Below are 25879 nucleotides of genomic sequence, written 5' to 3'. Positions count from 1 at the left end.
ACAAGACGAACACGACGCAGACGAAGAGAGGAAGCATTCAGACGAAAAGGTCTCCAATCTCAAAAGTCTCTTACTGTAAAAAGCAGAAAATGTAAACTTCTTTTCACTTTAGAAAAGTAGCTGCTGAAGTTGCCGGTTTTCACTAAACTACGATACCGTTATAGATTTTTAAACTTTTTTTTTATTATGGCCTTGTCATTCTTGCAAGTTTTTTTTTAGCAAAAGGCTTGAACGTGGTCAACCATGAGTGGAGTTCTGATCTCGGGTGTAGAAGCAGAGGTCAAGAGCACACCGGTGAAGCAATAAATAACATAAATACTATAATCACATAAATTACTAAATATATATAGCTTTACATGTAAACGAGCGTAATCACATAAAAGGCTGTTACAAAATGATTTGGAACAGTTTGACATTTTGTTATAAGATAATTATTATGATTATGTCTTGATGGTAATATTTGACGCTTCTGCCAGCAGCCAGTTACAGAGATCAGATCAGACAATGTTTTCAGTTTTAATATCAGGTATAGAATATAAAAAAATGCTGACATGAGAGGACACACTGGGAATAGTCATGTGTTGGGTTTTTCATTGAGTAAAAATAAGAAAATATAGATAAGCTTTCATAAATTCAAACAAACTATACAATTTAAAATAATTATTCTATCTTTTGAACTGTTTAGATTACTAGACAGGTACTAACATATTGTATCTTCTCTTTATAAAGACAGGATACTGACGGTAAGACTGCAGTATCTTGACTTGAGTTGAGACTTAGACCCAGTTAATTGAGCCACATGTCTGTTAGCTTAGCTTAGCATGAAGCCTGGAAGCAGAGGGCAAAAGCTAGCCTGGCTCTCCACCTGACCAAGAAATATTCCTGCTCATAAGCCTCCTTAAAACCATCTGTTGTTTGAACAGTGTCTTTTTTTTGTAAAGGCTTAAAGGGACAGTTCACCAAAATAAAAAAATTAACATTTTACTTTGTACCTGTGGAGCTATTTATCAGTCTAGATTGTTTAGGTGTGAGTTCTTGTGGTGCTCGAAGCGCCAAAGAAATGAAAAGAAATGAAGAACTCTCTCTTCTCGTAATCACGACCTGGCAGATAATCCACAGACCTCGTTGTGAGCAGTTTAATGTCAACAAAATATTGTTGAAAGAAAATACTTCCTCCTTGAAACTGCTCACAAAAACAAGACTACTTTTTCCGCATGCGTCCAGTCTTTATGCTAAGCTAACTGGCTGCTAGTGTGAGCTTCGAATAGGCGCGTCACTAAAAATGTCAAACTATTCCCGGGAAAGGGGGGGGTGGGGGGGTGTTGAGGGGAGTCCAAGCCTTTCGCAGCTCCGACACATGCATTAGTGGGTCGCACGTGAAGAGCTGCTGAGATACAGAGTTGTTTCTGGACTCTCTATATATCTACGGCTCATTCCGTTAATCTGGATCATTTACCGGGTGTTTCACTCAGATGCAACAATAATAACAATCGCTTGTTCGAGAACATCCTTCATTCAAATAATTTTAAAAAAACAAGACGGACGCTGGCGATGCTCGTTTCGGTGACATTCAAGCGAGTGTTTACGTCGATGCACTGAATGAAGCACCTGGTGAACAACACGCGCCCTTCGAGGGGTTTACATGAGGACGTTGGCGCGAGTGTCTGGCAGCCGGAGCCCCACCAGCCCGCCGCCAACCAACACAGACGACGCCATCAGGATGGGGATGGCCTTGGTGATGCCGACCAGCGAGCCAAAGATCAGGTTGCCCAGCACCGCTGCCAGCTTGCACATGGCGTTGCAGAAGCCAAAGCCTGTGCCCCTGGAGACAAGGAGAAAAGGAGACAAGGAGACAAGGAGACACAGGAGAGAGAGAGAGAGTCAGAACTTGAAGCTCTCTGTAGAGCCAGTGTTGGGTTTGTCCGTTCTGGGCTTCTGTAGAAACATGGGTGGACTCCGTAAAGGGGGACACACTCCCTTAAAAGGACGTGAACAAAACAAGTACAATAAATAAATAAATCACACAGTAAAAGGTATAATAAATCAAAGAAAACAAAGAAAAAGGTACCGAAATATAATCGGACTGAGTGGTTGATTTAGATTAAACAGCGGATTGGACAGACTTTGTATATTGTGGATACATAGATTTACAATCCTCGACTGACCTCCTGTCGGTCGGGTACAGCTCCGTGGTGACCACATCCAGGGAGTTCCAGGCGGAGATGCTGAGGCCGTTGTAGAGACACAGCATGAAGATCATCATGGACTCGCTGGTGCCGAACCAAAGGAAGAAGCAGCTGATGCCCGACAGCACCATGGACCCTCCTGCGGGACACAACACGTCTGTCACGCCTCGGGACGCAAAGACACAAAGCTTCTCTTCACGGAGGATGCGATGTCATACCTAACATGCTCAGGCGGCCTATTTTGTCCATGAGGAGGGCCGAGACGATGTTCCCGGGCAACACGGCCAGCGTTCCCAGGAAGTTGACGAAGTAGACCCAGTAGGCGCTGTAGTCGTCGTCGAACGTCATCTGGCAGCCCGTCTTGTTGTGGTGGAATGAGCTGTTGATCACTCTGGAGTTCGTTAGTTTGGTGTCGTCGATATCTGGAAGAGTGAGAGGAGAAGAAGCCTTCAGTTTCTGTGAGGAACTTTCAACTGGTCCTGACCCAGTCCCCGTTTAGTCCTGGTCCTCTAGTGACCGCCAAGACCATCAGAAGGAAGATGGTCTGTTTCTATAGAGTTTTTCTTAAAGCTCTTCATCGGGGCCACCGGGTCGGATTCTGGTGAAACCAGATGACATCATGCAGGTTCACCAGAAACCCCTTCAGCTCAGACTCCAGCAGAGACCAGTCCACCGTGGACAGACTCTTCAGATCTAGCAGAGACCAGTCCATCGTGGACAGACCCAGATCTAGTAAAGACCAGTCCACTCCGTCTACAGTTAGATTTAAAAGACTATTTTAATATCTGGATCTGTTATTATTTAATGTTCTTTTGGTGTTCGGTTTAGTGTTCCCTTTCTCAACTACGTGCATATGAAACTCACAGTATGTACTAAATAAACCTGAATAGTTAAAATGTCTGTGGGCTCGGTCCCAAAATAGAAACGGTGTATTAATAACCTCCAGCTGATGCAGCTGCCCTGCTCTCACCTCTGCTCTCATGACGCACTCCTGCCTCCCTTTTCTCTCCATCCTCTGCTCTCTGGAGACACATTGCCGGGGGCAGAGAGACTTCATTTCCCAGGGGGCAGCAGCAACCTGCCGTGCCCTGACTGCTTCCATGTTCAGCTTTTTTTCCGGAGCGCTGGGGGGCGGGGGGGGGGGACTATTTCCACCGTTCGCTCCCACAAGATCTGATTCAGCTCCGGTTTCTAATGTCCGCCCAACCTTTCCTTTACTTCCTGCTCCTGGTTTTTATTTAGTTTTTTTGTCAGCCGCCAAGAACGATTGGTTTGCACTTTTGCAACACATCCTGGATTTATCTTTTGAATGCTTCTTCAGATGCCTTACAGGTGATGAAGGGAGAGGGAACATCCAGCTCTCCAGAGAATCATCCTCATGTTCCTCGCTGTTACGATATACGATAAAAAAAAAAGCATCCCCTCCAGGAGTGTTGGTGCCGTTTCAAAATGGACATTTTTCAAACGCTCTTCAGCCTGAGCTCGCCTCAGTTTCTTTGTTAACTCCAGTCGCCTGAGTTCGGAGAGGCAATCTGTGTCCAGGGGGCCCAGAGGTTGACGCTGGTAATTTAGTGGAATAACAAAAGCACAGCCATAAATGTTCAAAACCCAATCTCCCCCCCCCCCCCCCCCCCCCCGGAAGCTCGCACGATAAACCCAAAATGAACTGTCGGACACAGACGGAGCGAGACTGCAGGATGAGAGCAGTTTCTGGGGTGGAAGGAGAGGAACCGGGCGCCCCCCTGACTGTGATCCTGCAGGTGAAGACTCACCCGTGTTGTAGAAGAAGGAGTCTATGAAGGTGCAGTTTTTGAAGAAGGATCCCACGGAGGAGACGTCTTCGAAAAAGCAGTTGAGGAAAGAGGAGTCGATGAACGTGACGGATTTGATCTTCATACCGATGAACCTGGGAGGAGAAGGAGAGGACGTTGTTACACGCATAAAAGGTTCAAAAGAAGGAAGCAATAAAACAGGATAAGGCGATGATACCGAATTAAATGTGGACTAAAAAGGATCGTAATCATATGCCATTTTTTTTTTTTTACTATGCATTATTCTTTCCTGTTCGCCTACATTTCCCCACAATTCAACTCCAACACAGCCAGTTGTGGATTTGAGTGTTTTCTAGCAGCATCCTGTTAGCCTCCAGCTGTTAGCCTGCAGTAGAGACGAGCAGCTTCCTTCTCACACTTGTATTCCATGGAGGTTCATGGAGGACTTTCACGCTGTTTGGGGTCCTCCGTGAAACCAAAAGTAAAACTATAGTATGTTCTTGCACCTTTTACTTGACATAAGATCCAATCCTGCATGTCCACGGTCGAACGAGAGCGCTCACCAGAAGTGATCTGTTTGATCTGCTGCTCGCTGCCGTGCACAGTGTCATGTTCTTGATTCAATCTCCTAATAAACAGAGGGGATGGAAAACAGAAAAACGCCTATCTTCTTGCCTGGCCTTTGTGTAAATCAGAACCGGGAGGAAAAGGTGTGAGTGTGTCGGTGAGAGAGAGAGAGAGAGAGAGAGATAAAGTGTTTCATTTCCTGGTGGTGGGGGAGATAGATGCAGCAGGATAGATATTACCAGCAGTGGTGTGTGCTGTTAGTGGGATACCGCGGGATGGTTGGGGTACCACGGGATGGGGTACCACGGGATGGGATACCGCGGGATGGTTGGGGTACCACTGGATGGGGTACCACGGAATGGGGTACCGCGGGATGGGGTACCACGGGATGGGGTACCGCGGGATGGGGTACCACGGGATGGGATACCGCGGGTTGAGGTACCGCGGGTTGAGGTACCGCGAGATGGGGTACCGCGGTACCCCAACCCGCGTTACATTGTTACAGTTGTAACATTACATTGTTACAGTTGTAATGTTACATTGTTACAATTGTAATGTTACAGTTGTAATGTTACATTGTTACAATTGTAATGTTACAGTTGTAACGATTTCATTTAGTATTTTTTTATTTTTTTTTACCTGTCATTCAGGAAGACCCCGTTTCTGTGGATCTGGTTCTCCAGGGTGAAGTTGAAGGTGAAGTCTTCAATGCGTTCGCTGTTGTGGATCTTCACCCTGGAGGCGTAGTCGTCGGCCTGGAGGTGCTTGATGACATCGGGGAACCACACAGAGAGCCCGTAGTACCTGTGGACACACACACACACACACACACACACACACACACACACACAACAGCTTTTATTCAATTCAATTGATTAGTTTAGTTTAATGTGCCTCAGAGGGCTTCACAACCAGAGACTTCCTCTTATTGAACAGCTGAGGGCTGTGATTGGTTGAGGGCTGTGATGGGCTGAGGGCTGTGATTGGCTGAGGGCGGTGATTATCTGTATTTTTTGGAGCTGGCAAGTTAAACAGAAAAAGAAAAAGAATATTTCTTGTCACAATAAGAGAACTGACAGGCTATTAAAAAAACAACAGACAAGACAAAGAGAACGAACACGATTTGACACAAAATTAACACAACTATTTAGTTTTCCTTGTCGCACAACAGCTTACTTTTGTCTCTTTTTAAACCTAAACTTTCCAACTTGTGTGTAGAAGTTGTGCTGTGCAGGAAACCTCTTACCCAAAGGACAGAGTGAACCAGACCACAGCCAGCTTAATGGTGTTGTCTTTCACCGGGTAGTTGAAGCACCTCATAAAAGTCAACCAGATCTGTAGCAAAAAGGAAAAATAGTTTTACTCAATTTAAATCTCGTAAAAAAAGAATGAATCAAACCAGAACAGAGGAAAAAGGAAGCGTACGCCTCTGAGCTCGGTCTTGATCTTGAGGAGGGCCTTGAGCACCGGGTTGGCCGACTCGTTCTGCATCTCCACCAGCTCGTCCAGCTGCTTGGGGACTTTGATCCGGTTCACCTGCAGGGGGAGACGCTGCTCTGTCAGCCGGCGGCGGCGTTACAAGCAGCAGGAGTGACGGCGGTGTGACCGGCCAGGCGTGTACTCACGGTGAAGACTCTCTCCGGCTCTCCGCGGGCTCGCATGTTGGTGTCGTGGATGTGTTTGAGCACCATCCAGGCCTCGTCGTGTTTACCCGTCTGAGGGGACAGAGTGTGAATACACAGCAGGATCTCATTGGCCTTTAACCTCTGCTCACACTCTCACAGGTGTGTGTGTGTGTGTGTGTGTGTGTGTGTGTGTGTGTGTGTGTGTGTCTCTCTCTCACCTCCAGGAAGAAGCGAGGGCTCTCGGGCATAAAAGTGAGAGCCACCACTGCAGAGACACACGGCAGCGCACACACCACCACAAACACCCTCCAGCTGTGGAACTGGTAGGCCGAACCCATGCTGAAACTCCAGCCTGCACAGGGAAGCACAACACACCAAAATAACACCAAACATGATTAAGACAAACACACAGAAACTCATTCGGAGCTCTTTCTTTCCTCCTCGGTTGGACGCACTGAAGGTTTTTAAAGTTTCAGTCGACGCTCCGGCCGCTTTACCGGGTGAAAGCGCCGCGTTCGTCTGACCTTTCAGCGACATGTCGAGGATCAATATGTGACGGAGCATTTTCTGTGTACGTCTGAATTAGTTTCACACAGAGGATCTGCAACAGGAAAGTATGTTAGCGTGGACGTCGTGTAGTGTGTGTGTGTGTGTGTGTGTGTGTGTGTGTGTGCGTGCGTGCACCAGCACAGACTTCATTAGGGGGATTATAGCTTTAATGGACTAGAGGAGATGTCTGACTGATTCATATACTCAGCAAGATTTATGTTCCTATTCCACAGTAGGTGAGCACGGCTGAGGCACACACACACACACACACACACACACACACTGTCCTTGGCCATTGTTCAACGCTGTGACACACACACACACACACGGAAAGGCAAGCTGACAAATCAAGCTTGCAGCTCGCACTGCGACACACGCGTGATAAAATAAATAAAACACAGGCTGCATGATTTTATTTTACTGTATCACATTCTTAACACCTTAAAGACAGAATGACACACACACACGCACACACACACACACACACAGTTATCTGGCCTTTGTCCACAGATCGATGCACAGAGCACTGCGGCGGAACCGGCTGCCCACACACACACCGCTGCGTGTCGGAGAGAAAAATGTGTTAAAACTCTGGCGTCTAATCAATTTGGCTTCAATTATGAGACGCAGCCGGCGCTCGAAAAGCATAAATAAAGTGTGTGACGACAGACAGAGAGCCTTTGTATTAATAATGTATATCTTTAGCTACTAGATGAGACACTAATACTCATTGAGATGAGCACATTGTTTGTATTACTGAAAGCTGCTTGGTGTCACAGACAATGTAAAGAGAAACTATGAATATGGATCTTTAGATATAGATTTTAAACAATTCTGCGTGACTAGATACAAAAAGGAATATATATTTGATTTGTCGATTTAGAATCTGGCGCTTTAAGCATGTCGTGTGGTTTTTAGTGGTCTCTTAAAAGTAACAGCAGCACACATTAGGTGTTTTCTCCTGATCCCAATTCATTGCATGTGTGTGTTAATGTCGTGTTTTCTCTCTGTTCCCATCACAGAGAGGTCATTGCTCGGGTGTACTATGACGCAGACCACAAACAAAAACAACAACAACCGTGATGCTGAAACTAAATGTAAGTCGACTCTACAAGCAGTCAGTGGGTCAGAAGGCGGCTCTTCCTCATGAAAATAACGTGGGTTTATTTGGCTGCACTGTAAACAGATACACCAGCTGCTCTCGGGTCGTATTTCTGCTCAACCGGTGTTTGCTGCCCACAGACTTATGGGACATGTAGTATCAAGCTGCAGTTTGTGTCTGCCTTAAAGCTGCATTCTCTCTGCTGACCACCAGGGGGCGACTCCTCTGGTTGTATAGAAGTCTATGCTTCATGTGTTAAAGCTGCATTCTCTCTGCTGACCACCAGGGGGTGACTCCTCTGGTTGTATAGAAGTATATGCTTCATGTGTTAAAGCTGCATTCTCTCTCCTGACCACCAGGGGGTGACTCCTCTGGTTGTATAGAAGTATATGCTTCATGTGTTAAAGCTGCATTCTCTCTCCTGACCACCAGGGGGCGACTCCTCTGGTTGTATAGAAGTCTATGCTTCATGTGTTAAAGCTGCATTCTCTCTGCTGACCACCAGGGGGCGACTCCTCTGGTTGTATAGAAGTCTATGCTTCATGTGTTAAAGCTGCATTCTCTCTCCTGACCACCAGGGGGCGACTCCTCTGGTTGTATAGAAGTCTATATAAATGACATGAGTTTATGGTCTCAATCTCTAGTTTCAAGTCTTCTTCAATACAGCGTGATGTTCATTTAGTAAATTATGGTCTATATAGAGTCAAACAGACCATAAAGCAGGGTATATGCTTTAGGGCGGGGCTACAAGGTGATTGACAGGTCGCTACGAGCCGTATATGGGTGACGTCACGACGCCTACTTCCACTTCGTGGTCGTAGAAGAAGAAGAAGAAGAAGAAGAAGGCTCTTGGTTTCTCTACATGTTGCACAGGGACATTTATATTGATCCTTTATCCTAGATAACAACACCACTTTGTTAAGGGACTTAATCAACCGGGTTTACAGAGACCCGCACTCAGAGGAGAGACCCGGTCCTGATGATGAACACACAGCCCTGAAAGAAAAAAAGGCAAACAAAGGAACCCTTCCTCCTCACTCCTCCTCACTCCTCCTCCTCTCCTCACCTTTCGATTGTCCCTGACACCGGCCACATAAATCACCCCCGCCTCTCCTTCCTGCTTGTCCTCCTAATCTCTTCCCCTCGCTCCTCCTTCCTCGTCCCCTACACACCGGATTGATTTCATTTCACTCATCTTTTGTTCTCCTCCTCTTTGCCTCCTCCCTCCTCTGATGATGCTCCCTCGCTATACGACCTTTTGTGTAGTTTTTCCTCCTCTGGAATCGGGTTTGAGCTCCGACATGTTTCACAATATACCACGAAATTAATCCCTTTTTTTTTTCAGTCCCGACAGCTTTGAGTATCGACCGATACCGAGGGCCAATATTTTAATTAATAAGCTTCGTGGAAGTGACTGTGATTATTGATTAGACATCACTTTCATGACTCTGCAAAACAAAATGTTACACTTAAAGACATATATAGATTTTCTGAGTTCATATAATCTACTTGTGTTTAACCCAATCATCCACCACGGCCTCTTCCATGAGCAGACTTTTGTCTTCATCCTACGTCAGTTGCTCTGAGCGTCTATGGGATGGATTGGCGTTAGTTGAACGCCTTGTTTTACTGTTTCTGAGTAGTGCGACACACATAAAGTCTCCAAACTTCAGGACCATTTGATCACAGCGACGCTGACGAAGAAGAAGAAGGAGGAGGTGTCCCTCACCGTAGTGTGGGATGATGGCCCAGGCCATGGCGGAGGCGTAAATCCCTCCGATCATCCAGAACATGCAGAGCCAGCTCAGATGCTCGCCTCTCTTCTCCCGAGCCAACACCTCCGCGAAGTAGGAGAACACGATCGGCACGGCTCCGCCGATCCTGCAGGAGAGGAGGCGGCCGGTCGGCCGTATTGAGCTATGAAAGCTCACCAATGCATTGGTGTGTGTGTGACAAACGATTATGGACATGCAAAACAGATTCACGGTGACAGAAAAATCATTTGTAGCCTTTGAGCGTTGAAATGTGTGAACTCGGACGAATATCAACAAAGGAAATGAAAAGTGTGCAGCAGAAGGAGAGATTTTGTATTCATCTTTTGATTGTTGCTGTTAATTTGTTTCTATTTATAAAAAAAAGGGACTCTGGAGATTATTCGGCATTATAGAACAATACATTACTACTTTCAGTTTGAGTACAGTTTAAGAGAATAAATGTAGCTTCTTTGTTCTCTTGAATTAACTCTATTTCAAATGTATTTGACTTTAGGAAGGAAATAAATAGCTTTCATATAAAATATAGGTATTCTAAGAATGAAAATATTTTGGTTTGTTGGTGCACATTTATTTAACAGGGACCAGGTAACATGAACATAAACATACACAACAAAACATTGTGAAATACTGTTCATGACATTTTAATTAATGATTGCATTCTCGATTCTCCTCCAAACAAATTGTAAAGCGTCATAGAAAATGAATTTAGTATCTGGGGAAAGTTTTGATATGTCAAAAGGAGGTCCAATTTATTCGGTTGTATAAAAAGACTGAAAAAAATCTGTTTTTCAAAGTGTATACAATCGAGAATCCCGAATATGATTACACACCCACATGCAGATTGAGATTTAAGTGGTGAAAAAAAGAAGCCATTAAGCTGTTTTGTTTTGGACTCAGACAGTGTTGACTGCTTTTTTTATATATATATATATAAAAATATATATAAAAAAGAAGAATATATATATATATATATATATATATATATATATAAATATATATAAAAAAGGAATATATATATATATATATATATAATAAAGAATATATATATATTTTATGTATATATATATTTAAAAAAAGAATATATATATATATATATATATATATATTCTGTATAGTGGCTTGCTCTGCAGCTTGACGTTTAATATGGAGTTGACCTTTATAAGTCATATATGACCGGCGATGTCATTTATCAAAGCCACGGGCAGCCGAGCAGACCAGCGCTCAAACGCCCAGATGTTCATTTACTGCATTAACCCCCCCCCACCCCCCACCCCATAACCTCCTGTCATGAGGAAGGGAGACAGCAGAGGAACCGGCGGTAAATAATTCAAGAGATGAGAGAACTCACCCGAAGCCGGACACCATACGGCACACGAGGAACATGCTGTAGCCCTGGACGAAGGAGGACAGGAAGGCGAAGAAGCCGTTGACGGACATGGATATGAGCAGGCACTGTTTACGGCCCATCCGGTCCGACAGGCCGCCCCAAAAGAAGGCGCCAAACATCATGCCCAGGTACACGATGCTACCTGGAAACAGACAGAGAGAGAGAGAGAGAAAGGGAATCATTTGGACTTAGTTGCCGATTTACACAACCAGCAGACACAAAGTAACATAATGACTGATTAGAAGTCATCCAATGGCACCTTTCTTTTATCTCGGATTTGGTCTCCACCAATCCTGAAGGAAATATCTGCATTTTAGCAGCTAAAAGTTAGGGTTAGTTCCACTTTCTATACCAGTTGTTAACTTTGTCTCTCTGGTATTTGGCGCTGAGCAGCGGACTTATCGGTAACACAATTAAATTATCTTAATTTCCTCCAAACTTTTACATTTCTACAGAATAAAGCGACCGTAGCGTAGCACGGGCACCGAGATGCAGTTGTACAGTAAGCCTACGTTTCCATTACATATTAATAGAAGACATTTGTATAGCGTGGCATTTGCAGGTATTCGTGGTCTCGGATTGCATTAGTCTTGGACACACACACACACACACACACACACACACACAGATAAACACAGCTGAAGCATTAAGTGGTGCTTTTCCAAGTGCAGTAACAGAGTAACGGAGCTCAGGCGGAAATTGTCCCTGTTGTTTCCCGGCTATCGACGGATCGCTGAGGACCACATAAAATGTCGGTCTGTGGATCGATGCGTCGCGCTCGGAGCAAAACAACACAGTAGATCAAGTGTATACTCTGGTTTTAGTTTTACTTAACTCTAATCATCAGAGCGGGTTAGCGGGGGTTCAGGATCTGGAAGCAGATCCACGTTGCATGATAAAATAATTAAGTTACGGCACCTGCAACAGCGTGCTTCAATAGATTAAAGTAGTTTTTTTTTACATGTACACTGTGTTTGCATTTCATTTATCTTATATTAGGGCCCTGCATATATGTCTGCATGTTGTTATTTCTTCTCTCTTGTTAACGGATGTTCCTTTTTTTAATTTTTATTTTTTTTACTCTATTCGTTGGCAGTTATGAATGTGAGGTAAAGTCCTAAGTTTCTTAAATTGCATCCACGTTTTGATATAATGCCACATTCTATACGGCCGATTTCATTTTCATCATTTTGCTATATTAATGTTTAGAAAGTTGAATACAGCTCAACAAATGCATTAAACGTGTCATAACGCCACGTTGTTCACGTGCAATGGTTGCGGTTGTGTTTTCACAACAAAACCACTTAGTTACACTGTAAAGAAATTCCTAATTTTGCAGAAGATAACTACATTTTTACAGTTGTTCTGTTTTTTTTTTTAGTATATACAAAAATATGTAAAATAACAGTCTTTCTCTGCAGATATCACTGAGTGATATCCCTTTATTTAAGGTGTTTGATCGTAATAATACAGGAAAACTCTGTAAAATAACAGTAATGGGAAAAGAATTGTCTCCTCAGTAAAAGTCCTATTTGTTTGACCCATCCACATCTTGCCCGGCTCCGCCCACTGGAAGTAGTTTATATATATATATATATATCCATCCATCCATCCATCCATTTTCAATACCGCTTATCCTCATTAGGGTCACGGGGGCACTGGAGCCTATCCCAGCTGACATAGGGCGAAGGCAGGGGACACCCTGGACAGGCCGCCAGTCCATCGAGGGCACATGTAGGGACATACAACCATTCACTCTCACATTCACACCTATGGGACATTTAGAGATCAATTAACCTGCAGCATGTCTTTGGACTGTGGGAGGAAGCCGGAGAGCCCGGAGAGAACCCACGCTGCCACGGGGAGAACATGCAAACTCCACACAGAAGGACCGCTCCGACCGGGAATGGAACCCGCGGCCCTCTTGCTGTGAGGCGACAGTGCTAGCCACTACACCACCGTGCAGCCCATATATATATATATATATATATATATATATATATATATATATATATATATATATATATATATATATGTATCTAATATATGCACATCGATGTGTTTACACTGCAGTAAATGGCGTGAAATGATGCGCCAAAAGCAAGAACGTCGTTGCGATAGAACGGGCAAATGACTCGAGGAGTTTCCGTGTCTTTCCAAAGCCATTTGGTGTCCCATGGCTGAAGCGTCTCTTGTGGAGCATCGAAGAAACGACTCCATCTGGTGAGTCAACGTGGCCGGAGCAGCAGTTGGTGCAGCTTTTTGCTTTTGAAGTCCAAGTTCGTCTCTGATGGCTGCCGATGCTTCTTTTTACCGCAGGAAGTCGGGGTCGTTTCTCTTCCTGTCCCCCGGGCAACATGCAGCATTAAGGAGGGGCTGGTGGAGGGAGGGTGGGGGTTGTCGGGCCGGTAAACAACCCACTTTACACTTTACTCTCTACGTGCTAATAAAAATGCTAATGCATTTAAGAGGAGGAGGAGGAGGAGGAGGAGGAGGAGGAGGAGGAGAGGGGGGTGTTGTTCGACGAGGAAGCACCAGAAAGAAACTGCAGATGGAGTATTTTCTTTTCTTCCTCTTCCTCTATCTATTTGCCCCCCCCCCCCCCCCGCCCGTGTTTGAGGTGATGCGACAGATACTCTGGAAGTAGAAGGTCTTATCGAGCTGCGCAGACATGATGCTGAGAGCAGGTGATTCATTACAGGCGACAGCCACTGGATCTATCTATGCGGCTGCAGGGAGAGCCGGCTCCACGGTGCAGCTGGCTCACATATATCAAAGGGAACATATCAAAACGGCTGCATTCTGCACGGACCGGTGACGTCTCTCCATCGGTGTAAACAATGCAACGCGATGCTATCTGGTGAAAAGCAGCCAGGTTTTGTTTTATGGCTCCCCTTTCATTGGGTTTGTGTGTGTGTTTGTGTGTGTAATAAAGGGGGAGGGTATAGTGTGGAAAAGGGTGATGGGGGCGTCTGAGACGCATTATGAATCGTTGTAAGATTGGATTTGTGATTTTTTTTTTTTTTACACAGGGTTCAAACTCGGGTCAGAGCTTCGAAAAAACCTCCACCAGCCTCGTGATTGCAGGGCTTTTATGTAAATGAGAGCGGGCCGGTAGAAGGCAGTGGAGCTCAGGTACAACGTGGCTTGTGTTTAACGGTTTTGGCCTCCGTGCAGCACCCTTAACTGAATATCTCGTGTCCACCCCCACAATTTAATAATACAAAAATTTAAAAACACGGGCTTTTAAAAGGTGCAATTAACCTAAAAAAAAAAAAAAATCACAATAAAACAATTGCATCTCTACTTTAGCCAAAGCACGTTGTGGTCACCCCCGTGTTGAACGCCCAATCAAAATGCCTCAAAAGAAGCCCTGCGTCTTGGCTACGAGCGTAAAGTGCAGAAAAGCAAGTGGAAGGGAAAGTCTGAGGACCAACAAAGTCATTAGGATACATCCTCTGGGAGTCATGAATATCTGTACCAAGTAATTCACTGAATAAGTGAACGCTTTGACCTGCCGGTGGCCTCAGATAAAAAAACAGATCCGATATTTCAGTCTGGAGCGGAGGACCGACAAAACCAACATTTCAATCCCCAATGAAATCATTAGTTTTCCCCCTTTAGCTCTGGTGGATTCTCGGCGTGCAGAAGGTGATGATACACCGAGTCAGGTTTTACGATCTCTCCTGCAGACTTATTTCTTCAGTGGATCGCGGTGCAACTATGGAGCCGGTGACTCCTCCAGAGGGACACCAGGACTCCGTGTTAGAGGTGAAGACATGTGAAGATTAGAAGATAGCCGTCTCTGAGACCGTACATTCAGATTGTATGGACCCAGTATTAAAGGGTTACATTGCTGCTCCCCTGTTTCCTTATGGAGCAGGTTACACATCGCACCTTTTTAAACACTTGTAACACTCTGTACTTTAGCATTTGTTTCTTGAGCAGCAGCAGCTCCCAGCAGACGATCCTCCTGCTCTTTGGACCGGTACACTGAGCAATTATTATATTACGTTTAAGTGTAATTCTCTCTTGGCGTTTTCTTCTCCACGCCGCCGTGCAGCGTCCAGCCACGGATGAGAGGAGACAGGCGGCCGGCTGTGGAATCAAGAGATAATTTTTCCTCAGCGGGGAAAAAAAAACAACATTCAGGACGTAAGAGCTGCAGGATCTGAACAGACGAGGGGTTTTCCCAGAGGGCGCTGTGTGACTGGCAGGTGGGTTACTGGGGGGGGGGGTGCAGACCCCCGGGAGCACAGCGCATTCCTCGGGTATTAATTAAAGTAATTAATCGACACCTGCTGATTTGTTTTTGGCGCTCACCGACAAGCCTCGAGACATTTACTGTACACGTTGACAGCACATGGGAACACGTGATGCGTGTCCACCGTCATCCAGGTCAAGAAGATTCATTCTCCAATCAGCCAGATCAGGATTTGTTGTGTCCCAGCGTCGACCCCCCCCCCCCTTAAGCCCTCAAACCCTGGACCCTCAGGGACTCACCTGGTGGACGGTTGAGCGTGAGGGGCTGTGAGGGGTTGGCATGGTGTAAATGTGAATGAGACAGCACTTTGCTGCAGCATGTCACGTTACCACGACGACGTCAAAATATATTGTGTGCAATTGTGGGAGTGTTTATTTTATCCTTTTTATTCCCCCGATTCGAACGCCGGGCCGTTTCCTCGCGAGATGAGACGTCATTTAAAATAATCTATTTACTCGTTGTTTTTTTTTATCAAAACAGCTTCAATAACAAAACGAAATGTTTGATGAATAATAATAATGAAAATAATAATTCTATATATATATATATAAAATTCATCTTTAATCCTTAATGTTGTTGAGTAAATGTAATTTATCGGGCTAAACACCCACGTGCCGTCCTTTTTGTTTACCTTTACTTCTCCATTCTTTTGTAACTGCGTGCTTATTAACGTCACATTGCAATGAATTGTGGGTAATTCCCTTAGGCGAAGTCGGCATCTAATATGGACTTACGGAAAGGGTTCACAAAGGGCTCAAAATGTCTGCAGGAGAGCCTCAAACACTCACAGATTTGACATTGTGACATTTCTTTGAGACGCAGGATGCAACTTTTATGTTGTTTTTTTTTGCTTTTAAATGTAATAAAATCCAGACCAGAATTATTGAACACGTCCAAGTTGCTGCATTCGACTATTAAATCCTTTCCTTAAAAAGTTGCAGAGTTACTTCAGCCTCTCGTTGCTGTCACAACTCGTTCTCTGGCGCTTTGCGGTGAATCCACGCTGACCTGTGACCTGTGACCTCTGACCTCTGACCTCTGGGCCCGGAACGATGGTGAACACATCCTGGTGTTTTGTTGAGGAGGAGAAAGAGAAGAGGAACGGGGGAATCGGAGAGATGTCGTCTCTGTATTTGTTCATTAGCTAATGTCGGGCTGCTGCGGAGCCTTTTAATTACAACCTCAGTTGTCGATGGTGCTCGTGAGTGCACACGGGAAGCAACCGCAACACGCAAAGCACCACAACAACAACAACAACAACAACAAAAAGAGATTGCCATCGATTAGCAAGCACTCCAGGTCTTCCCTCTCGTGCGGTTATTTTAAGCGAGCTAACGGTGGCGCAGGAAAGCAGCAGCAGTCAAACTGGAGCCGTGTGAGGCAGGAAGAGAGGGGAGGAGACTGAGGGGAGGAGACTGAGGGGAGGAGACTGAGGGGAGGTGACTGAGGGGAGGAGACTGAGGGGAGGAGACTGAGGGGAGGAGACTGAGGGGAGGAGACTGAGGGGAGGAGACTGAGGGGAGGTGACTGAGGGGAGAGGAGGTGACTGAGGGGAGGTGACTGAGAGGAGGTGACTGAGAGGAGGTGACTGAGAGGAGGTGACTGAGGGGAGGAGACTGAGGGGAGGTGACTGAGGGGAGGAGACTGAGGGGAGGAGACTGAGGGGAGGTGACTGAGGGGAGGAGACTGAGGGGAGGAGAATGAGGGGAGGAGACTGAGGGGAGGTGACTGAGGGGAGGTGACTGAGGGGAGAGGAGGTGACTGAGGGGAGGTGACTGAGGGGAGGTGACTGAGAGGAGGTGACTGAGAGGAGGTGACTGAGAGGAGGTGACTGAGGGGAGGTGACTGAGGGGAGGTGACGGAGGGGAGGTGGCTGAGGGGAGGTGGCTGAGGGGAGGTGACTGAGGGGAGAGGAGGTGACTGAGGGGAGGTGACTGAGGGGAGGTGACTGAGGGGAGGTGACAGAGGGGAGGTGACAGAGGGGAGGTGACTGAGGGGAGGTGACTGAGAGGAGGTGACGGAGAGGAGGTGACTGAGGGGAGGTGGCTGAGGGGAGAGGAGGTGACTGAGGGGAGGAGACTGAGGGGAGGAGACTGAGGGGAGGTGACTGAGGGGAGGAGACTGAGGGGAGGTGACTGAGGGGAGGTGACTGAGGAGAGGTGACTGAGGAGAGGTGACTGAGAGGAGGTGACTGAGGGGAGGTGACTGAGAGGAGGTGACTGAGGGGAGGTGACTGAGAGGAGGTGACTGAGAGGAGGTGGCTGAGGGGAGGTGGCTGAGAGGAGGTGACAGAGGGGAGGTGACTGAGGGGAGGTGACAGAGGGGAGGTGACTGAGAGGAGGTGACTGAGGGGAGGTGACTGAGAGGAGGTGACTGAGGGGAGGTGACTGAGGGGAGGTGGCTGAGGGGAGGTGACAGAGGGGAGGTGACTGAGGGGAGGTGACTGAGAGGAGGTGACTGAGGGGAGGAGACTGAGGGGAGGTGACTGAGGGGAGGTGACTGAGGGGAGGTGACTGAGAGGAGGTGACTGAGGGGAGGTGACTGAGGGGAGGTGACTGAGGGGAGGTGACTGAGGGGAGGTGACTGAGAGGAGGTGACTGAGGGGAGGAGACTGAGGGGAGGTGACTTAGAGGAGGTGACTGAGAGGAGGGGAGGTGACTGAGGGGAGGTGACTGAGGGGAGGTGACTGAGAGGAGGTGACTGAGGGGAGGTGGCTGAGGGGAGGTGACTGAGGGGAGGTGACTGAGAGGAGGTGACTGAGGGGAGGTGACTGAGAGGAGGTGACTAAGAGGAGGTGACTGAGGGGAGGTGACTGAGAGGAGGTGACTGAGGGGAGGTGACTGAGAGGAGGTGACTGAGGGGAGGTGACTTAGAGGAGGTGGCTGAGGGGAGGTGACTTAGAGGAGGTGACAGAGGGGAGAGGAGGTGACTAAGGGGAGGTGACTGAGGGGAGGTGACTGAGAGGAGGTGACTGAGAGGAGGTGACTGAGGGGAGGTGGCTGAGGGGAGGTGACTGAGGGGAGGTGACTGAGGGGAGGTGACTGAGAGGAGGTGACTGAGAGGAGGTGACTGAGGGGAGGTGGCTGAGGGGAGGTGGCTGAGGGGAGGTGACTGAGAGGAGGTGACTGAGAGGAGGTGGCTGAGGGGAGGAGACTGAGGGGAGGTGACTTAGAGGAGGTGACTGAGAGGAGGGGAGGAGACTGAGGGGAGGTGACTGAGGGGAGGTGACAGAGGGGAGGTGACTGAGAGGAGGTGACTGAGGGGAGGTGGCTGAGGGGAGGTGACTGAGGGGAGGTGACTGAGAGGAGGTGACTGAGGGGAGGTGACTGAGAGGAGGTGACTGAGAGGAGGTGACTGAGGGGAGGTGACTGAGAGGAGGTGACTAAGAGGAGGTGACTGAGGGGAGGTGACTGAGAGGAGGTGACTGAGGGGAGGTGACTTAGAGGAGGTGGCTGAGGGGAGGTGACTTAGAGGAGGTGACAGAGGGGAGAGGAGGTGACTAAGGGGAGGTGACTGAGGGGAGGTGACTGAGGGGAGGTGACTGAGAGGAGGTGACTGAGGGGAGGTGACTTAGAGGAGGTGGCTGAGGGGAGGTGACTTAGAGGAGGTGACAGAGGGGAGAGGAGGTGACTAAGGGGAGGTGACTGAGGGGAGGTGACTGAGGGGAGGTGACTGAGAGGAGGTGACTGAGAGGAGGTGACTGAGGGGAGGTGGCTGAGGGGAGGTGACTGAGGGGAGGTGACTGAGAGGAGGTGACTGAGAGGAGGTGACTGAGAGGAGGTGACTGAGAGGAGGTGACTGAGGGGAGGTGGCTGAGGGGAGGTGCGTTTAAAAAAAAGCAGCTCCCTTTCTCTCTAGGGGGGGGGGAGGCAGTCTACCGAGGCTAAACTGCAGCGAGGCACAATGCTGCAGACATTAACTCCAGACCCAGTATCTTCAGATCGCCTGCATGGCGGTGAGACACACAGAGAGTGAGAGGAGGAAGAGGAAGAGGAGGAAGAAAAGAAGAAGAAGAAGAAGAATTGGAAGAGGAAGAAGGAGGAGCAGGAGCAGGAGGAGAAGGAGGAGAAGAAGAAGAAGAAGAAGAAGAAGAAGAAGAAGAAGAAGAAGAAGATCTCATCTTTTCTGTTATATTATTAAAGGGTTTTGGTTTTGGAGATTATGGAGATTTTCATTTTGCAGCATTTTAGTTCCTTTTTAAAATATCGAGTCGGGATATTTGTCCATTTTTATTTTGAGCATAAACGGTGAAAAGTAAGAAAGTCAATCTGTAACTTCTAAATCTCAGAGGGAGATGTTGTACCTTTTACTCCACTACATTTATTTAACACTACTAGTTAAAAGTTTACATAAAAAACATATACATATGTATGCTTATATGATATGATGCAGTATAATCTACCTAGTATACAAAGTACCTCATATTGTCCTCACATTGATGACACTAAAATACTCAGTGTATTCTTTAGTGTTATAACAAAATGCTTTAAAACGAGTCATGTAAAAGTTCATGGTTGATGCATTTAAAAATATGATTTACTCCAAATAATTTCAGATTAAAGGGGTCAGTGAGTGTTTTTCTGACCCCACACACACACACACACACACACACACACACTCACACTTCCCGGCAGGAGTCCTCACGTGGCTGGAAAACCCCGTCTCGCCTAATCAATATCTATTCCTGTAGAAGTTGTTGATGCAACACAGAGAACATGATCCGGCATAAATAATCCTCATCTGCTGCTTTAGAGACTCTGCTGCTGCAGCTGGTTGCGTTCCCGTAGAAACAACACTGTATACTTCCATTGTTTGCAATCATTTCATGTGAATTGATTTTTTCAAAGCCATTAGATCATACCGTGTAATTTGAGCCAAATATTGTGTGTAATGTAATAGTCTATGATTCATGTGTTAAAGCTGCATTCTCTCTCCTGACCACCAGGGGGGCGACTCCTCTGGTTGTATAGAAGTCTATGCTTCATGTGTTAAAGCTGCATTCTCTCTCCTGACCACCAGGGGGTGACTCCTCTGGTTGTATAGAAGTCTATGCTTCATGTGTTAAAGCTGCATTCTCTTTACTGACCACCAGGGGGTGACTCCTCTGGTTGTATAGAAGTCTATGCTTCATGTGTTAAAGCTGCATTCTCTCTCCTGACCACCAGGGTGCGACTCCTCTGGTTGTATAGAAGTCTATGCTTCGTGTGTTAAAGCTGCATTCTCTCTCCTGACCACCAGGGTGCGACCCCTCTGGTTGTATAGAAGTCTATGCTTCATGTGTTAAAGCTGCATTCTCTCTCCTGACCACCAGGGTGCGACTCCTCTGGTTGTATAGAAGTCTATGCTTCATATGTTAAAGCTGCATTCTCTCTCCTGACCACCAGGGGGCGACTCCTCTGGTTGTATAGAAGTCTATGCTTCATGTGTTAAAGCTGCATTCTCTCTCCTGACCACCAGGGTGCGACTCCTCTGGTTGTATAGAAGTCTATGCTTCGTGTGTTAAAGCTGCATTCTCTCTCCTGACCACCAGGGTGCGACTCCTCTGGTTGTATAGAAGTCTATGCTTCGTGTGTTAAAGCTGCATTCTCTCTCCTGACCACCAGGGTGCGACCCCTCTGGTTGTATAGAAGTCTATGCTTCATGTGTTAAAGCTGCATTCTCTCTCCTGACCACCAGGGGGCGACTCCTCTGGTTGTATAGAAGTCTATGCTTCATATGTTAAAGCTGCATTCTCTCTCCTGACCACCAGGGGGCGACTCCTCTGGTTGTATAGAAGTCTATGCTTCATGTGTTAAAGCTGCATTCTCTCTCCTGACCACCAGGGTGCGACTCCTCTGGTTGTATAGAAGTCTATGCTTCATGTGTTAAAGCTGCATTCTCTCTCCTGACCACCAGGGTGCGACTCCTCTGGTTGTATAGAAGTCTATGCTTCATGTGTTAAAGCTGCATTCTCTCTCCTGACCACCAGGGGGCGACTCCTCTGGTTGTATAGAAGTCTATATAAATGACTCTACTTCTCTTGATTTATTCCCTCAGTAAACATTGTAAACATTAGTTTATGGTCTTCAAGTCTTCTTCAATACAGCACAATGTTCATTTAGTAAATTATGGTCCAATTAGAGTCAAACAGACCATAAAGCAGGGTATGCTTTAGGGGCGGGGCTACTGATTGACAGGTTACTGCAGCTACCAGAGTCTTTACACATCCTTGTTATGATTACGGGGGAAAACATAAAAAAATAATTTCGGGAGGTTTTCATTTGTTCAAGTGCAACTGTTTGGACAAGACCCAGGCGTCGTGATGCAGCGCAACACACACACACACACACACACACACACACACACACACACACACACACACACACACACACACACACACACCCTGTACTTGTGCAGTGTGTGAGTGAGTTGGTAAAATGACTCATTCTTGCTATTCTCTCCCTCTCGTCTCCCACTGAGAGATGAGTCAGAATACGGGTGAAATCTGGGTGAATAATAAACTCCCAAAAAATAAACATTGGAGGAATGGAAACTATGCAGTCGTATCGTTAAATATACAGAAAATAAATGACTAAAAGCATATATTTTTTTCTTATTATTGTTATTACTATTATTCCCTAAAACCGTCTTATATTATTCCCTTTTTATCTTTTTATCTTGTATGCTTTATATTTTCTTCTCTAATATGTTTTGCTGTGTATAATCTTTGCTGTTTTATTTTAATTTTAAAGCACATTGAGTATTAAGTGTGCTGCAAAAGTAAACTTGACTGAACTAAACATGGACCCATATATAGAGAAACTATTTTTTGATATTACAGAGACACATAATTAAGCTCAAACCGCGCAAACAGACACATTAGTGGCACGCGAACACGCAACCTTTTCCTTTTAGTGTGGGAGAGAGATCCATCTCCGGCAACACACCTCCTACACTCGTATCCAAATACCTGGTGCCATGGCAACCCTCTGGTGAGCGACATCACCAGTCTCCGTGTGCAGCGCTGCGTGTCGTAAACAACACGCATCGTTAGCAGGTTGCTGAACACAAAGCTTGGAACAAGGATGTGGTTGTTGTTGTTGTTTTTTTTTTTTTAGAACATCCCTGTTGACGTGGAGTGATTCGAGCTTTCACAAATAAATACTGGCTGCAACCTGCTTCCTCTTTTTTCTATCCCTGAATGCAGAATGTGCAGATTTCCACAACTTTGTCACTTCAAGTGCAATTAGTTTTACGGTTTATTTGAGGCTGTCAGATAAAAACTTGATTTAAAATCTTATTTCTCTGTAACAGTAAATAAACATGACTCAACCATCAAAGAGAAAAAAATATTCTCGGCGGCCATCTTTGTCGGCCATCTTTACTCTGTGTTTTACGCCCATTAGCCAGGTAGCCAATGGTAGCATGGCAGATGGAAGAGAAGTGTGTTTCTCTCCCATCTCTGGTTGAAAGGGTGCTTTCTCCCCAACGGTGATGTCGCTGCTTCAAGGTGAGACCGGCGTCCGCCTGCGAGAGCAAACATATCAGGAACATGTGGACGACCGTAATCTCGCAAATGCTTACCGAGCCACCCGGCGCCCGAGTTGGGGACGCACATGTCCGTCTCGGCGCTGGGCAGGACGAAGCCCACCACGAACACCTCCACGCCGTCCGACATGAGCGCCAGCCCCAGGACGAAGAACAGCTGCCACTGGAACCTCCCGTGGCCGCACTCCTGCATGATGAGCTCGTACTGCTGGGCGAGCTCCTCCTCGTCCGACTGCCTCTCGTTCTCCAGCTCCTTGCGGCTCTTCAGGCTGTCGGACACCGGCTGGCCCAGCGCCACCTGGCCGTCCCGCGGCTTCCCGTCGCCGCGTGCCGGCACGCCTTGGTACTCCCCCTCGTAGATCTCGTCTTCGTCGTCGTGGCCCTCCGTGGCGTCGCTCGAGGCCCCGTCGTCGTCGTCGACGTCGACGTCGGCGGCCGCGTTGCCGCCGCGGTGACCGTCTTGCTGACCGTACGCGTTGCCGGCGTTCTCTTCCTCGTCCTCGTCCTGGAACCGGTTGTAGCTGCGGTGGGTCGAGTACTCGTCCGAGGCGCGGTCGACGGCTTTGCTTACATTTTTGGCGGCGTGCTTCTTGGCTTCTTTAGCGATGTCCTTGGCGCCTTTAGCCAAGGCAGTCCGGTTGTTATGCGTTTCTTCCATCTTGGAACGAGGAAATGCGGCTCCACAAGACTTTCAGTTCAGATCTATTGAAATGTATTCCACCGGGGCCACACACTCTCTCTCTTTCTGGTCTTCTAGTTTCAGCCTCGAAGGCAGTTTAATAGTGCTGAGAAGCCGCCAGAACACTAATGATTAAGAGATGATTCCATTGGACGGCGCCGAAACGGAGACGGTTGATCCGAAGTTGGAAAAGATGGTCCGCCCTGTCAGAGCTCAGCGCGAGAGACCACCAGCCTGAGAGGACAGAAAGAGAGAGGCACGTTTAGTTTGATTAACAGCCGTCACAAATGAAACTCGGCCTCCAGTATTTCTCTGGCACCCGTATTGCATTTAATTGCCGAGTCAGCCGAAGTGAAGCTGATGCAAAGTGCAATCTACTAAGTGGAAATGCTTTACGGAAGAGGTTTAAGACAAAAGAGAAAGATTCATTGAAAACCAACTGGGGAAAGTATTTATTTTCATTTTTTGAAAACTCTTTGCCTCATATCCAGCAGAAAAAGTAACTGCCTTATTTGTGCACAATTTTGATGCAAACCCATCGACATTAACACAACATTACAGACAATAATTATGATGCTATGCTATTTATAAGCATCACAAGCTTACGGCCTCCAATAGGAGATGAATAAGCACATCTTTGAGACATTGGCAAATTTAATGAAGGGTTCTTATATTTGGATATGTGCAGCTGGGTACCTAATAAACTACATGTTGTTTTTTTAGAAGAAGAGGTGCAGTTGTGGATAAAACATAAAATACTCTACTGAACTATGTGCATTCAATAACAACTCGTGTCCTTGAAGCGATTGAAACACCTGGAAGCCCGGTGTGCAGACATCAGTCGGTGTTAGACTCAACAACAGGACCACGGTCCGGTCCCTGATGACCTCTCAGTGTCTGCATTGTGCAGGAAAGCACTGAGGCAGCATGAAAAGTCATGGTGACCCCCCCACCCCGCCTCCACCTCCACAACACTTCCCTGGACTTGATGGTATCGCAAAAGGTGATAAAATGCATCTGTGAGTAAAAGCGTGAACCGAGGCTCTTGACCCAGGTCCCGTGTTCAGGAACACTTTCTCAATCAAACAACGTTCTGGACTACAGACTCCCTCGAAACGTTTAGTGTTTTTGGGGAGTTTTGATATAGTTTTGCTGCCGTTTAACGCGGCTCACATGTACTATTAGTATAGTTTTCCTCCAGAATTGAAGGTAATAAGGTAAAGTCAACGATAGACAAACGTTCATTTTGGGGATTCCTTTAAAAGGAAGGCAATAGATACACTTTCTCTCAGAGGGTGAGTCGAGAAGATTCTCCACCACATCTGTGTTAAAGCCACCAAGCGTCCCCCGACTCCCCCGATTTCAACCAAGTCAAATGTTTGCGCTGTAGGTTTCTGCACACACACGTCAGACGTTTCCAAACCAAAGGGAACGTTATCGCATCGCGCTCAAAGACAAACGCACGATGACGTTGTGAACCGATTTAGCCACAGCCTGCTGGTTTGCGGACGGATGTTTTGAGGCCTGGAGTTTTTTCAACCAGTGAGCAGAAGTGACCATATTTGGACTGTGGAGTGACGTAAAAATGACGTATACGGCTCTGATAGGGACCTGTCAATCACAAGGTAAACCCCGCCCTAAAGCATACCCTGCTTTATGGTCTATTTGACTATTTTAAACCTGTGTTGTGGGGATAGTCCTTTGTGGACTTTCTTGTTAGACAACGTAACTTCGATAAAGTTTATAGCCCACATGTATTAATTTGCATCACACACTCAGAAATATATCTTGTAAATGTGTGTGTTGTAACCACGTTTTCTCCTGTAGAGCTTTTTGGATTTCTGGATCATGTTTCTTGTGCCGTGACAGCGTGTCAGCCTGTACGGCTGCCGCCCCTCAGGGCGCCCTACTGTACGCTCTACTGTACGCTGTCATGGCCGCTCAGAGGACCTGTCAGCACGCCAGGCCCGTCCGCCACACTGCAGCCGGCGGCCATCGGGCAGCTGCAGGAGGAGCAGCTTTATTGACAGCTCTATTACGGAGTGCAGACAGAACAAAAGCACACAAACACAACACGCTAAAGACATGTGGAGAATATCTGTTTACCGGAAAATGTAATTGAATGTAACAATCCTTCGATTTGGTGCAAACAAAGTTTCACTTAAAAAAAAAATGTGCCTCTAAATTGTTTTTCAGTCATTTTAAATGATAAAAGTAATATTTTTTTAATCGGGGCTTTTCGTTTTTTGGCTCTAGTTTCCCCTCTGGTGTGAGTTTTAGACGTCTCACTTCCTGCTCGGAGTGTGCCTTTATTTTAAATAAACTTCCGTAAAGTATAATGTAATATAATATAATATAATTTAAAGTATAATAAATCAACAGTGACTTGGTTTCCCACTGGACACAAACAGTGATCTCCTGCGTGAAAATCCAGTGTTTGTTGGAT

The 25879-nt window shown here is 46.6% G+C and overlaps 1 protein-coding gene across 2 annotated transcripts; it reads right to left on the bottom strand.

Moving 5' to 3' along the window:
- Positions 1–1638: 1638 nt before the first annotated feature.
- Positions 1639–23412, bottom strand: LOC117740560 (synaptic vesicle glycoprotein 2C-like). Of its 2 annotated transcripts, XM_034547031.1 has the most exons (12): positions 22791–23412; positions 10925–11105; positions 9531–9682; positions 6369–6502; positions 6151–6240; positions 5951–6061; positions 5772–5860; positions 5165–5329; positions 3959–4092; positions 2405–2608; positions 2166–2325; positions 1639–1822 (listed from the first exon to the last, which is right to left on the bottom strand). In XM_034547031.1, exons 1-12 carry the CDS (start codon positions 23410–23412, stop codon positions 1639–1641), a joined length of 2226 nt encoding a protein of 741 aa, XP_034402922.1. The 2 variants fall into 2 exon arrangements, with proteins under 2 accessions (XP_034402922.1, XP_034402923.1); XM_034547032.1 differs by lacking the exon at positions 2405–2608.
- Positions 23413–25879: the final 2467 nt, after the last annotated feature.

This window comes from Cyclopterus lumpus, chromosome 12, assembly GCF_009769545.1.
Source record: "Cyclopterus lumpus isolate fCycLum1 chromosome 12, fCycLum1.pri, whole genome shotgun sequence".
Taxonomy (NCBI): domain Eukaryota; kingdom Metazoa; phylum Chordata; class Actinopteri; order Perciformes; family Cyclopteridae; genus Cyclopterus; species Cyclopterus lumpus.
The sequence above is the reverse complement of the archived record's forward strand: the minus strand, read 5'-3'. Positions and strand labels throughout refer to the sequence as shown.

What these genes read in the sequence shown, in the direction of transcription:
- LOC117740560 (XM_034547031.1), bottom strand. Translation starts at nt 23,412, where the DNA reads ATGGAAGAAACGCATAACAACCGGACTGCCTTGGCTAAAGGCGCCAAG. An exon ending in CGTATGGTGTCCGGCTTCGG is followed by an intron (nt 9,683 to 10,924) that starts GTGAGTTCTCTC and finishes CCTCTCCTGCAG; the next exon opens with GATCGGCGGAGCCGTGCCGA. An exon ending in AGGCCGCCTGAGCATGTTAG is followed by an intron (nt 2,326 to 2,404) that starts GTATGACATCGC and finishes TGTGTCCCGCAG; the next exon opens with GAGGGTCCATGGTGCTGTCG.